The 13,835-nt window shown below is 40.7% G+C and overlaps 1 protein-coding gene across 6 annotated transcripts in view; it reads left to right on the top strand.

Moving 5' to 3' along the window:
• Positions 1 to 13,835, top strand: part of Ralgapa2 (Ral GTPase activating protein catalytic subunit alpha 2) — a 271,068-nt gene that overhangs the window by 175,504 nt on the left and 81,729 nt on the right. For 5 of the 6 annotated variants that reach the window (XR_013108860.1, XR_013108861.1, XR_013108862.1 and 2 more), the window contains 3 exons: positions 1,367 to 1,438; positions 6,989 to 7,112; positions 8,010 to 8,165. Coding sequence is in view for 3 of the 6 variants with exons in the window: in XM_076929914.1 (XP_076786029.1) it covers positions 1,367 to 1,438; positions 6,989 to 7,112; positions 8,010 to 8,165 (352 nt within the window). In the remaining 3 variants the exon portion in view is untranslated. Of the gene's footprint in view, positions 1 to 1,366; positions 1,439 to 3,416; positions 6,967 to 6,988; positions 7,113 to 8,009; positions 8,166 to 13,835 lie in introns of those variants that run through there. The other variant, XM_076929915.1, reaches the window with a different exon arrangement.

The following is a 13,835-nucleotide window of genomic DNA, read 5'->3' as shown; positions in this document are numbered from 1 at the left end:
AAGTTTTTCTGGATTTCAATACTTACAGCTTATTTTAGCTACTGGATTAAAGGTATAAATAAAGCTAAATGTGCCATGCTGGTACACAGCCTGAGTTCCAAACACCTGTCAGAACTTTGAAAGCATATGAACCATACTTTTTCTTCTTGCCTCCCTAAGCGTACTATTTCTGTTTTCATACAATATGCAAATGGACTGCAAAGGTAAGTAAACCACTGTCTAGCCACAGGATTGGTGAGGAATGTGAACTTGATGCACCTCAGACAAAGGCACAGGAGGCCAAGAAGAACAGTTTTATCCAGTGGGTAGTGTATGTATTGGAGGACACCTTAGTGAAGAGGGTGGGATTGACCTGGACCTGAGAGTGGAGCTTTAAAGAGAGGATGGGAAGAGGGTCACAGAGCTGGTATTGAAAACAGACTCAAGTACTTGCACACAAGGGACATACTCCTGACTAAAGAGCTTTCCAGTGTCACTAGATGCCAGAGGGATCGTTGTGTCTCTGTATACTCAAGGAACATGAGGCTCATTTTGAAACCTTCTGAATTACTTTTCTTTTTTTATGATAAACACTATGAAAAAAAGCAACTTATAGAAGAATGAGTTTATTTTAGGCATATGGTTCCAGATGCTTAGGGTCCATAATGGCAGGGACAACAGATGACAGAAATGACAGCTAGACCACAGCTGAGAACTCATGTCTCCTACTGGTAACAGGAAGCAAAGAAGTGCCACATGGCTTCTGAAACCTCAAAGCCTGCCCCCAATGACAAACTCTCCAAGCAGGTCACATTTCCTAAATTTACTCAAACAGGACCACCAAGTGAGGAACAAGTATTTAAATGCCCAAGAATATGGGGGACATCTCATTCAAACTTCTACAAAATCTATCACAGTTCTTCAGCAAAGGAGACTGTAGATGGATCAATGATGGCTATCTTCACATAATTATCCTGTGAAGAGCCATCATGACCACGGAAACTCTTATAAAGGAAAACATGTAATTGGGGCTCGTTTACAGGTTCAGAGGTTTAGTCTATTGTAATCATGGTGGGAAACATGGCAGCATACAGGCAGACATGGTCCTAGAGAGGTAGCTGAGAAGTCTACATCTGGATTCTCAGGCAGCAGAAAGGAAGACACACTGGACCTAACATGAGCTTCAAAAACTCCCAAACCAATGACATACTTCGTCCAACAAGGCCACACCTACCCCAGCAAGGCCACACCTCCTAATAGTGCCAGTCCCTAATATAAGTCATTCCTTTTCAAACCACCACAATGGCTATGTTTGGTATTGGATTAGAAAATAGCAAAGTTGGTCTATAGTTACATAATTTCTTCTTGCATATTTTTTTCCATGCAGGAAGAATTTTCATTTGTTGAAGAAAAATTCAAAATTATTGAGAGAGCTAAAAAATCTGGACTCGCGTCAGTGGTACGTGAAATACCTTTTCTTGTCTAACTTTGTGAGCACATTACAGTATCAAATACAGTTTTAAGAGAACAGGTACCCATAGAGAAACCTAGAGTATTTCTGTAGCCCAGAATCTGTTAACCTTGACTGGACCTTTAGTGTTTTGTTTTGTTTTCTTCCATTCTATTTTGTTGAGATAGGGTCTCTTTAATTTGCCCAGGCTGACCTTCAAAATACTCTGTAGCCCAGGCAGGCCTGAAACGTAGTTCTTCTGCCTCAACCCCCAAGTAGCTGTGATCATAGGCTTTCTTTAATCTAAAAGTTTTAAAAAAAAAAAAAAATCCCATATCTTGTTCTGTTTTAACTTCATGGCCTGTTTTTCATTGATAACATACACATCATTTTGTGTGTGTGTGTGTGTGTGTGTGTGTGTGTGTACTGTTATTAAGTTCTCTTACAGGTGTGTATGTACATACACATGGATTCATAAGCTTTTGAGTCTGTTTAGTGTTGTTTATATGTGTGTGTGTGTGTGCTGAGAGTTGTTGACTTGGGAGTGATTTTTACAGTGGTTGCTCTGTATATTCCCATCAGCAATGAGTAAAGCACTCCTAACTCCCACATCCTACCCTGCATTTATTTAATGATAGCCACTCTGGCTGAGATGAGATAGAATCTTAAGGCAAATTTAATTGGCATTTTTGTGGTGACTAAAGATATTGAACACTTAAAATTATTTGTAGGCCACTTGTATTTTTTTCTTTTAAAAACTATTCTGTTCCTTAAACTATTTGTTGATTAAATGGTTTGGGGTTTAGGTATTCAACTTTGCAGTCTTTATGTGTCTTGCATATCAGACCCTGTCTGACATTACTTGTCAAAGTTTTTTATATTTCTCAGTCTGTAGTTGTCTCTTCAGGATGGTGATTTTCTCTTTTGCTGTGCAGAAGCATTTTAATTTAAGTAATACTGTTTGCTAGTTCTTGGAATTATTTCCTTTGCTCTTAGGAAATCCCCGTCTACTCTTTTGTCTTGAAGTAGTTTCCCTGTTTTCCTCTGGCAACTTCAGGCTAAAATATAGGTCTTTTTGTTAGTTTTCAGTTTGAGACAGGGTTTCTCTGTGCGGCCCTAGCTATCCTAGAACTCAATCTGCACACCAGGCTGGCCTCAAGCTCAGATATACAAGTTGCCTCTGCCTCTGCTGGGATTAAAGTCATGTGCCACCTTGCCCAGCTTTAAAATGTGGGTCTTTAGTCCACTTTGAAATAAGGTGAGAAATAAGGATCTAATTTCATTTTTATACACATTAAACAGTTCTATTTTTCTCCCTTCTGTATGTTTAGCATCACTGTCAAAAAATCAGTGGTTGCAACGCAATGTGTTTATTTTGAGTTCTCACCCATTGACCTGTGCATTTGTGTGTCAGTGCCATGCTGTTGTTCAGGTGGCTTTCTTGTATTTATTCTTAAGTAAATGCTTGACTCAAGTCACTATTATTTGCATATCAGCCTTATAGCTGTGATATTTTATTGATAGTTTTAGTTGTTGAACCTATGTATGACAGCAACAACTAGTCAAATAGTGAAGTCTACCTGGAATTAAAATAGCATACACACACACAAACCTTTTAGAGGACTTAATAGAAATAATCTTTTTGTCACAACACAAATGATGCAATCTAGGGGCCTTGATTGGCTGGTTTTTTGTTTGTTTGTTTTTCTGTCAAAGAGTTAAAGGGCTAAAAAAATCTGAAGTATAACAAGTAGCAGCAGAGAAACCTCAAGCACCACAGACAGAATCAGCAGTTGAAGAAAGGTGTTCTTGGTGGTGAGGAACCATGCACATAGTAGACACACAGAGAAAAAGGGTCTCAAAAATCTATTATCTTCTCCAGAGCTGGGGGTTTTAAACCTCTGGGGAGTTTTCCTCCCCTACTGTAGGTTTAGTCAGTTTGAAGACAGATACAAAGATTGATTGCTTCATAACTGTTGTGTGGCAGGTCCTGATCCAGCCTGGAACGTGTTGAGCCAGTTCATCAGTAGTGGGGCTGCTGACAAGAGACAGCTGTCAGGCTTTTCTCTCAAGTCAGGAGGCTGAGGAAGAAGCTGACCATCTTGGAAATTCACCATCTTTATTCCCTGGCTCCTCTTTCTCTCTGCCTGCCCCCTGGTCTCTCACTAAGGACTCAGCAGATAAAATCACACTAGGCTTACTTATAGCTCTGTGTCCTTTCACTCTTCAAAAAGCATCTAGAATTATGATACATTAATTCATACCGACCATTTTATTGGAATCAAATCCTTTAGATTTTTTTTTCTACCTTCCCATGACTCTTTCTCATCATTCATAGCTTCTTGGAGCCACACACATGTTGAAGCATGTACTGTTATGTGTGTGCTTTCTGGGTGTTGGGAATGTGCGATGGTGGCTGTTGTGAGCCTGATTCCACCTGCAGAAGGTGGTATGCCGGCCTTTCCTCATAGTAGCTTTAGTGTTCCAGAGAGTGGAAAGCATTTTAGTATCTAGACATAGAAAAAAAGAAAATATACAGGTTCAAAGGATTCATTTGTAGTAATTGAAAGAAACCATCCTCGGGGCAGATCCTGCAACTCTATTGGTATTTTAAATGTTTTCCTTTTTTGATTTAGGTAAAGCTTAATTTGAATTTCAAAAACGTTTAAGAACTGTTTTAGATCCTGATGCTGCCATTCCTCCCTTCATTCTACCTCTCCTTTCTCTCTCAGGACAGAGACTGAGCCCTCTGGAAATTCCATGAGGGATTTCTGAAGGACTTGGGCACTTGCTTTACTCCCTCTGGTCCTTCGATGTTAAACAGTCATTTGGACCCCAAACCCAGCTTTTCTAGCATATGCTGAATTATTCCCTGCTTCTCCAGTGTTAAGTGAATGCACTGGTATCTTGTAATTGTAGCCAATTTGTTGAATGTTAATGCACTTTAGTTACATGAGGTGCAATCGAATTAGCTCCCTGGGGTGCTGTAGCAGTAAAATATGGCTTTGGGTAGCTGATTGGCAATCTTCTGCCCTTTGATTAACCTTCACTTAAAACCCCAACTCCTGGACTTACGTCTGGCATCTTGGCCTCTAAATGCACATCAATTTATTTAATGGGAAAGGATATTTTGCAAGATTGTCTTTTAAAAACCTGAACTCCATCTGGGCCTCTTTACCTGTAGGGAAATCTGGCTTGTGCCATAGATTGGTCTAATACCATGCAAGAATACATCTTGTCCCTCAACTTTCAGGACATTTTTATTTATTCCTAGTATCAATTTATATTACTGTTGTGGGGGCACAGTGCCTTTTTCACATGTTTTGAGAAAAAGTAGTCTTGCAGCTAAGGTCTGTATACTGTGTGTGATGGCTGCACATACAAATCACTGTGGGCTTTCTTACCACTGTGTGGTGAAGGAAACAGTAAAGTCATGTTTTCCTTTGTTTGGTTTTTAAAATCTGACAGCACAAGAAAACAGAACTCTTCTGGTCTATTCCTAGTAATAAAGAAAACTGCATTCTAACGAGGAAGGCGACATTGTTGATTTTATGTATATGTGTTCCTGAATTACCTGCTCCTCCATGCACTGGTTGTGCAGCTTGTAGATATGGAGTGCTGTTGATGTTGTAATTACCATTTCAAAAGCCTGGCGCTAATAAGGCCAGGCACAGTGTCTGCATCTTAGCAGGCTCTCTGCAGTGCTAATATTTTGGAGGATGTGAAATTTGATGAATGTTTACAACTAAAGGTCACCTTTCCTCACACCCACATCAGACAGTCCTCCTTCATTGGAGCTTAGCTTTTTGTGCTCCTACACTGAGTTAACGAGGACTCAAGGACTCAGAATGGAATAGTCTTGGGCTTTAAGGATAAAACATTGATGTATTTCAAATAAACAGAAGGTTGGGGTTTTTCGTAAATTGAATGCTAAAAACTTTTAAGATGTAAAGATAGTTGCAGAGAGAAATCAAGTAAGTATGCTTTTGTGCTTTTGTTGAAACCACCTTTTAGTAAGTCTGTGGCCATCATCCTAGCCACCAAATTATTACAGTTCTTATGATAAGCCAGTCATGATGTAGGGGACCCTTCTTGTTTCCCTTGCCTGTCTCTCAAGGTAGTAAATGATATGACAATTTCTAGATTCCCTAAGGTCTTGACTACAAGATTGTACACTCTCTGTGGAGCCCATCACTACCAAAAAAAAAAAAAAAAAAAAAGTGTCCTCTTTACAGCATCTCTTTCCACTTCCTACACTGTGCAGCCATGTTGTTTGTTTACATGTTCAAGTTGACAGTTCTTTTTATTCTTTTTCTGTATTTTCTGATTTTGTATTTGTTCCATGAGAATGCTGGGGGAATGAGTAGCTAGCTAATGAACAGAGGAGACTGCACCTTCTCCAGTGATTTATGGAACATTTTACTTTAGCTTCCATTAGCCTTGCATAGTAAGGAGAAAAATAACCATGAAGAAGGAAATATTTGAGAATTTGTTAAAATATGGAGTCCAGATCTACCAATTTGGATGTCTAATCAGATTACAGTGTTGAGATATTAAATAATTAAACAATAGAAACATTTCCGAATTGCTGAAGCACTTGATGCTTTTTCCTATGCAGTGTTTTCATGATGTAATGCAAATGTGAGAAGGGTGGGGCTGCCCCCGGAAGTGGGGATCTAATTCTTTTACCATTGAGGCTACAGTAGAATAAAGCTCATGGACTGGTGCTGTCAAAGGAGTGGTTCTTGATTGAGCTGCATCTGAACAACAGTTGAGCTTTTATCTCCAAACTCCCACCAAATAACTTGATAGGGTGGATTCCAGTTATTTTAATACTTTACTAGCCATTACACATTCAAATATGCCATCAAGTATCTGGTAAGTTTAACAGAGACTTAGCTGAGGCCATACTATACATCAAATACTTAAAAAAAGAAAGAAAGAAAGAAAAGACAGGGCTCCTTTCTTCAAAGTGCATATCATGTTTACATGATTTAACAGGAAACTACCACAAGTCTATCACAGAGCAGGTAAATAAAGAACTTATCTATCCAAAAGTATCCAAAAGACCATGCAGAACAACTGTACATTATATCCTGTGTCCTTACAATAGTCAAAACACATCCTTTCACAAAGAAAATCCCTAAGTGTTTCCATTTCTCATAAAATCTTAGAACATCTCATGCCTCTAGTTGATCCCGAGTCACAGTACGTGTCCCCTTGAAATGCTTTAGAGGACAGTGTTCATCAAGCATGGAAAGAACCTGCTGGATAATGTGCTCTGATTGCTACTATTTTAGTGTTTCCAGTGTCTGAAGTGTAGTCTTCTTCTTTAACCTTGTGTCTCCTTTCGGTCACCTCTGCAAAGCAGATGATACAGTAATAACACTGGTCTTCTTATGGAGTAGGGCTTACAGAATTCAAATAAGTTCATGCATCAGCTACCTTAGAATAGTGACTGACCCTTTGTGAATGTCATTAGGAGTCATGCTGGCCATACCAGTAAAAGAAAACTATATACACCCATGTTCTAACTCCTTTAAATTTAAACATTTATAGCCGAGAGACCCATAAGATTGCAGTGTTTTACATTGCTGAAGGGCAAGAAGACAAGTGTTCCATTCTAGCCAATGAAAGAGGAAGCCAAGCATATGAAGACTTCGTTGCTGGTCTTGGATGGGAGGTAATTAACTTCATTCATTATGTGGTTGTTGACAATCAGTATTTAAAGCAGACATGAGTTGTGTGTGTTCTTAATTATATCTTTGTATTCAAATGTAGCATGCATGGCGTTCTTGAAGACTGCACTGGCCTTAAAATCTGCTTGCTTCATTTTACTATTCTATGTATGGATCTTTGCTTCCCCTTAATATCTTTTCATTAACTTTGCATAAGAATTATATAGTCATATAAGCTCAGGACTGCAGTTTGTGACAAAAGAAGACAAGTGTGGTCACTGTGGGGTTGAGAAAAAGACAATGGTTTGCTAGATGATAAATGAATGAGGGCTTGGATAAAGTGAGAAACTGGGACTAGAATGCTGTTGGCTGTCACTGCAGTTCCCTGATGCACAACTCCAGAATAACTGATGAGGACTTGGGTTTCCTTCCTGATTGGTCAACTAACGGATGTATATACAGAGGCATGTACCTGCCTCCTGTGAACATAAACCTAGAGGAAAGCATGTCCCTAGAATGTGAAAAGTGGAGTGGGTGGGAGAGGTGTATGGGGTGTGTGTGTGTGTGTGTGTGTTGGGTTTTGTGTCTTTGTGTCTGTATATGCTGTAGCACATGCTGGGATCGCAGCCAGGTCCTTGCATGTGCCAGGGAAGCACTGAACTGCTGAGGCAGACCCTCCTTACATTTTGATAGTGGTTTTCACATAGCATGGTTGCAGACCAGTTTTGGGTTTAATGGCCATTTCTTTCTTTAAAAATTAATTTTGTTGACCTTATATTTGTTTGTAATCAAAAAGAAATATATTTAAATGAAAATTGTTCATTCTCTCAGCTCACACTCCTGCCTATGAATAAGATTAGCTCACTTTTGCTCCTCATCTTTTGCTCCGTGACCTTTATCAGGTGGATCTCTCAACCCACTGTGGGTTTATGGGTGGTCTTCAGCGCAATGGCAGCACAGGACAGACAGCCCCTTACTATGCTACCTCGACCGTGGAAGTAATTTTCCACGTTTCCACTCGGATGCCATCAGATTCAGACGATTCGCTCACCAAAAAGGTAAGGCGGGCTTCTCAGGGACAACATCTCACTGCACTCGTGCATAAGTGAGACTCTAGGGCTGGATGGTGACCAAGCCCTGGCAATTTTCCCAGGGTTCAAAGTTAAGTGTCGTTCTTCCTCAGGCTACAGTTGTGGTGAATCTAAAATACTAACTTAGCACAGCCTGAAGGCCTAAGGTTAAAGACTAGGAAGTAAAAGGGTCTTTATCATGGCTACTTTGGGGTCTTTTTTTATGTTAATTACCTGAGAAACAATATTTTTACCTCACGGGTTGGCAAAGGCCACAAAACATAATGGCCATTTTGACAAAAAAGTGCTAGTAAGGCTCTAGGAAAGCATCCTACACATACCCCAAGGTTGCTAGGATGAGCTGCCAGTGTTTGTCAGAGTGACCCTGCCTGCAGATATGTTGCTGCCCACATGTCTCACCTCAAATGCTATCCCTTTGTTCTCCCCGATGCTCCCAAAGGAACTCCACCAAAGAAGCAGTGCCTTGAACTCCCCAGCCTGTAGAATGTTTACTTGAAAAAACCTTGTTTTTGGATAAGGAATGCATTAATGGGAGAAAAATGTAGTCTGGTAAGCAGACCACTCCTGTAAGTTTCTAGATGAATGGAGCATCCCAAAGCAACTATGACATGTGCTTTCCCTGTGGGCAAGTAGGTGACAAAGCCTACATTCCAATTAGACACCCACTCTCCTCTAACAGCACAGATGTAAGGATGTGAGGGCAGTATCACAAGTACTAAGGCTGCACTTTGGAAGTGTGGTGTGGCATGGTTAAAGCTAGGGCCAGCCAGGGCTCAAGTGTGTGTCTTCATTATTTTACCAGTTTGTACCTCTGGTTTTCATGTATTAAATAAGATTTAGAATGGAGCCCATAACATAGTACTGTTGAGTCAAGTAAGTATGACAAGGCCAGAAAAATTGCTTAGCCCAGTACCTGGTAGGAAGTCTCTGGCCATCAGCCCTTGTCATTGTCCACTGGTGTAATTGATTCTTTTTTCCCTGCCCCATTAGCCAGATGATTGATATTAGCTCATGGGCCCTACTGTATCTGCTTCATTTCTTTTGTCTCTGGTTTTGCTTTTTCACTACTGTAGTCACAGATGTCTGGACTGCATACATGATGAACAGTGCATGTGAGACATCCTCAGAACTCGGGTCACAGACAATTTCCATAGCGGTCAAGTGTCTCAGATGCATAAAGCACAATTTGCATGCAGAAATTCAGCAGCCTTTCACCAGCATAGCCCTGCATACTGCCTTGGCCTCCCTGGGCTGGGAACCTCACAGCTAGTGGGAGTGCTAGCCATGTGCTGGTTCTCACAGGTGTGAAGGAGCCACCTGCCTGGCCAGCGTGGTTCTGATGGCTGCAGTGTTCATAGAAAGGAGGACCCTGCTATCTGGTAGCTCACTGGTATTCTAGAATCTGAAGTCGCTTTACCAAGACCCCAGGCTGTATTCACATGTTTCATAAAACTTGGGGTACCATGTAAATGTCTTTATACTCTGCATATTGTCCCCATATTCTTTAATTTTTCATGATTGACAATTATGTGTCAAAGACAGATTTACATATAAACTATTTTGAAATATTTCTTAAGTAAAAAGGCTTTTTGTTTTTATACTATTTTTTGACATAATGCTGCTATAAGTAATATTCCAAGTCTTGGTCTGTGTGAGAGATTCCCCACTGTAATACTCAAAGAGCAGCTGAAACCGTTTGCAGCTCTCAGCTTTAGCATCATTAACGATAAACCCTCGTTCCCAGGATGTCTCACAGTTAGGCAGAAAAAATCAGTCACAGAACAGCAGCCCCCGGTTCCTTGACTTACTCTAACTAAATTGTCCCTAACAGCTTAAAAATGAGCTGCAAAATTCTAAAGTGATTCATGCTCTGTTCTGCCCCTGTCATGGGGGGGACTTTTTCAATTCCGCAATGTGGTTGCAACCCCATACTGAACTCTTGATCCTTCACTGCAGAAATTTGTTAGCTCTAGCTAGATTAGATTTTTCACAGCTAATCTAACTGCTGTAGGGGTTTGCAGAGTGGGGACAGAGCTGTGCTATTGGATTTGTCCAATTCATTTGACTCCAGGACTATAATTGCACTTATGTCTTACAAGGCTTTTATAGCCTCAGGCTGGCCAGCCACATGAAAAACAAATTGGCAGTGATACAGTAGAATGAAAGGGGATGAAAGGCCCACATTATCAGTCTCTAAGCAGCTCTGTTCTGGCAGGAAGTTTCTTGGTTAATTTACAAATAAAACTTAGATTTTAGGATGGGCACACTGTCAGCTGAACAATGGGGATGTCAGGCCTGACTGTTACTTAGTAAAAGTAGCAGCCGGGCCCGCTGAGGAGCCCAGATTCTTCAATCAAACAGACGACTCCTTCTGGAGCCAGCTGGCGATGTAATGCAATTAGTCGGGAAAGGAGGTCAGCCTATTAGGTGTGGACCATGACCAGTGTCACCAGTGGCGTGCAGGCGTGCAGCCTGGCAGCAGCAGGCAGCACAGCTCAGGCAGAGGGGCTTTAGAACTCTGTCAGTCAGGAATGGGGATAGCAGGATATGGGATTGATTTCTTGAGGCTCGAGAGCCTGTTTGTTCTGAGCATGGTAAGCCTTGAGGCCTTCTGGACCCTATTGCTTAGTGGAAGCAGGAGCCAACGTGAATGCACTCCCTTCTAGGGAGGCATCGTCTCCTCCTGAAGTCACATACCTCCAGTCAAGTTGACTTGTCCCTGAGCAAACCTGTAAGTGAGTTTCTAACTTACAGGCCTATAATCAAAGTTCTGTAAAACCCACAAAGTGACATCTCTTTATTGAGATCCCCTTTGAATTGAGTACCATTTTAGGTTTCCAGAATGTTCCCTTATGCTCTGATTTGGGTAAAAATGTTGTGTGATCTGTTGTAGGTAGTTTGTCTACATTGATTTCATTTGTTTTATGCCCTTGGGTTCATATCATAGGGACAAGAGGGTGTAAGTTTTGTACTTTGTTCCAGCTATCCCCAGTCAGTGGGTTCCGTGGCCTTAGCTCTTGGTTTTGTGGTTCAGTTAATTAAACTGTAACATGTCCAGAAATCTAAGGTGCATGACACTGAAAGAAGCTCTGAGTGAATATTACACAAATAGTTCTTCCATAATTGCAGAACTGCCACAGTGGGAGGAAGGGTCAATTAGTGTGAATTGCTCTCCTAATGCTGGAGTTTTCTCAGAATACTGATGCAAATAAAATTAGAAGAAGGTTTACTGGGGTTATATAATTGAATAACACAATTTAGAAAGGGAACGGAGTAACTGCAAAATTTCAGTAATCAGTGTATCATCTCAAAGTAAGTGCTGTACTCTGCCCTTGTGGATGGAAAGGAGAGACCGTTGGTATTAGGTGTGGCATTGTGTAGTAGCTGCAAGGTCAAACAGTGTTTGGCAAGTAGATTGTCTCCATTTAGTTGCTTCTGCCAACATCATAACAAGAATGGTACAGGGTCAACTCTCTTTGGAGGATGAGAGCTGTAAGCTGAGCTTCAGGGTAGCCCTACTTCTTGCAGTTAGCTCCTATTGCTCTAAATCCTTCCATAGTTTCAATTAGATTTAATCCACATTTACCATAGAAAACTGTCCATCTTGTCTCATTGGCAATCCTAACTCACATGCTATCACTGCAGAAGGACTGAGTAGCAAAACACTGCTCCAAGGTCTTTGGCTGTTGAGTTAGAAAGGATAAAGGCAGGCAGGCAGGAGTCGGTGATATCTCAGATAAGAATAGGACTGGACCTTAACTCAGAGTAGCAGTGTAGAACACTGTGTGCATAAGACTCTAGGTTCCATAGTCAGTACTGCTAAAAGAACAAAAGAGAGAAAAGTACGACTAGAGGGGCACCCTCAGCTGTGAGAGCTTGATGCCTTATAAAGAAAACAAAACCTTTGTGTTAGAGCTAGGTTGACTATACTTGGTTTTTCTTTTTTGCCTCTACCTTTTGAACCTTTAATACTTGTGTGGGGTATTACTGAGTGAGGAGGAGGAGAAGAAAGATGCAGTGGGTAATGTTTGCATTCACAAAGGTTGTTGACTCCATTAAGTTTTTCTGAAGCGTTGTGGCTTGTGCTGGACTCCCACAGCCGTGCCTTTCTGGAACTTCTCTTCAGACCAGTTGACTCCTGTCTCTTACTCCATAGAAGCACAAAAGTACAGACGCAGGTCCCTGTAGATAATTGATGTGTAGCTCACTTCCAGAATACTTCCAGAAGTATAGACAGGCAAAATAAGCAGGCACTGCAACAAACAGCTGCCTTTGAAACCTGATGACTAGAAAAGAGGCCATGTTGGGGTCACTTTGGGTATTCTCTATGATCAAATCACATCTAAAAAAAGTAATATCTATGCTAACATATTTCAGATGTACACTATTCCAGAGTATCTTTTTGCTATTTTTTTTTTAAATAAAACTAGAACATAAGCTCTGACATAACATCACAGTTTTATTAAGGTCCTTTTAAGATTGGTCCCTTGTTCTTGATATTGGATGGCATTCCCTGCTTTGAGGCAGACACCTCATTCACTCAAGCCTTCTAAGCACCTGCCTCTGCCACACATCACAGCTTCAGAACTTCAGTTCAGGCCAACATTCTCACCACTGTGGTCTGTTCCTTTTAGTTATGCTTCTAGGCTTTCTCAAATGATTTCTTTGCAGCTTTGGCTAGATTCGGTTGATAGGCTCACCACATGGGCAGTTTATCAGTGATGTTCTTGCATCTAGCAAAGGTCTACCCTAGAAGAGCTTGTAAGGGTCTCTGGAGATCTTTCCAGGGCCTTCTTGAAGACACCAAGAGTTTGTGGGTTTTTTGAGTTCATAATCTCTTTATTTATAAAATGTCAAAATAAGCAGGCTGAACTACTTGAAATATATCAGTAAAGTAGCTTTTGAGGTGAGCTGAGATCAGGATGTCCAACTGAATGGAGCCCAACACAAAACTGTAAAGTCACTTATAGCAGTAAGAGACTCTGTGTGTGTGTGTGTGTGTGTGTGTGTGTGTGTGTGTGTGTTTGTTCATGTGTTCTCCCAGCCTGTGGACCATAGGTTGGATGTTCCTGGCTTAGATAATCATGAGTGGAGGCTACAGCCTCTGGCCCTCTCTCTAGTGCTGTTCTGTGCACTTGGCATCGAGAACAGATAGAGAATTCCTGAGCAGGCGCTTCTTGTAAGATGAGGTAAAGATAGAGTTACTCAAAGTCCTTGGGACGGGTAGACAGCATTTCCTGTGAGCACTTTGGACATCTTTAAATGCCAGCTGCTAGTACTCCCACCAAAGTTAAGTTTTAATTTAAATTAAATATATTTATTTTCTTAAAAATATAATTTCTTACATTCTTTTTCTCAAAAATTTATCTTGGCACCAGTTTCTTACAAATTGTCTGCAATTGTGTTGGAGTAGCTTGTGTTATCTTACTTTGTTATTTGTTAATAACCACTGGATTAAGAGGCTTAAAGTTTTAAAGCAATAAAGACTAGAAAAAGTGATGTCATTTTTTTGTTGAGAAACATTCTCAGCAGTATAGGATAGGACTGATGTTGAAAAAGAATTCTGTGTAAAAGAGATCTTAAAGATGTCTTCCTCCATCCCACTGGAATGTGCCCTTTGTGCTTCTGTGTGTGATC

This window comes from Arvicanthis niloticus, chromosome 2, assembly GCF_011762505.2.
Source record: "Arvicanthis niloticus isolate mArvNil1 chromosome 2, mArvNil1.pat.X, whole genome shotgun sequence".
Lineage (NCBI taxonomy): Eukaryota > Metazoa > Chordata > Mammalia > Rodentia > Muridae > Arvicanthis > Arvicanthis niloticus.
Note: the sequence above shows the minus strand (reverse complement) of the source record. Positions and strands in the feature narration are given on the sequence as shown.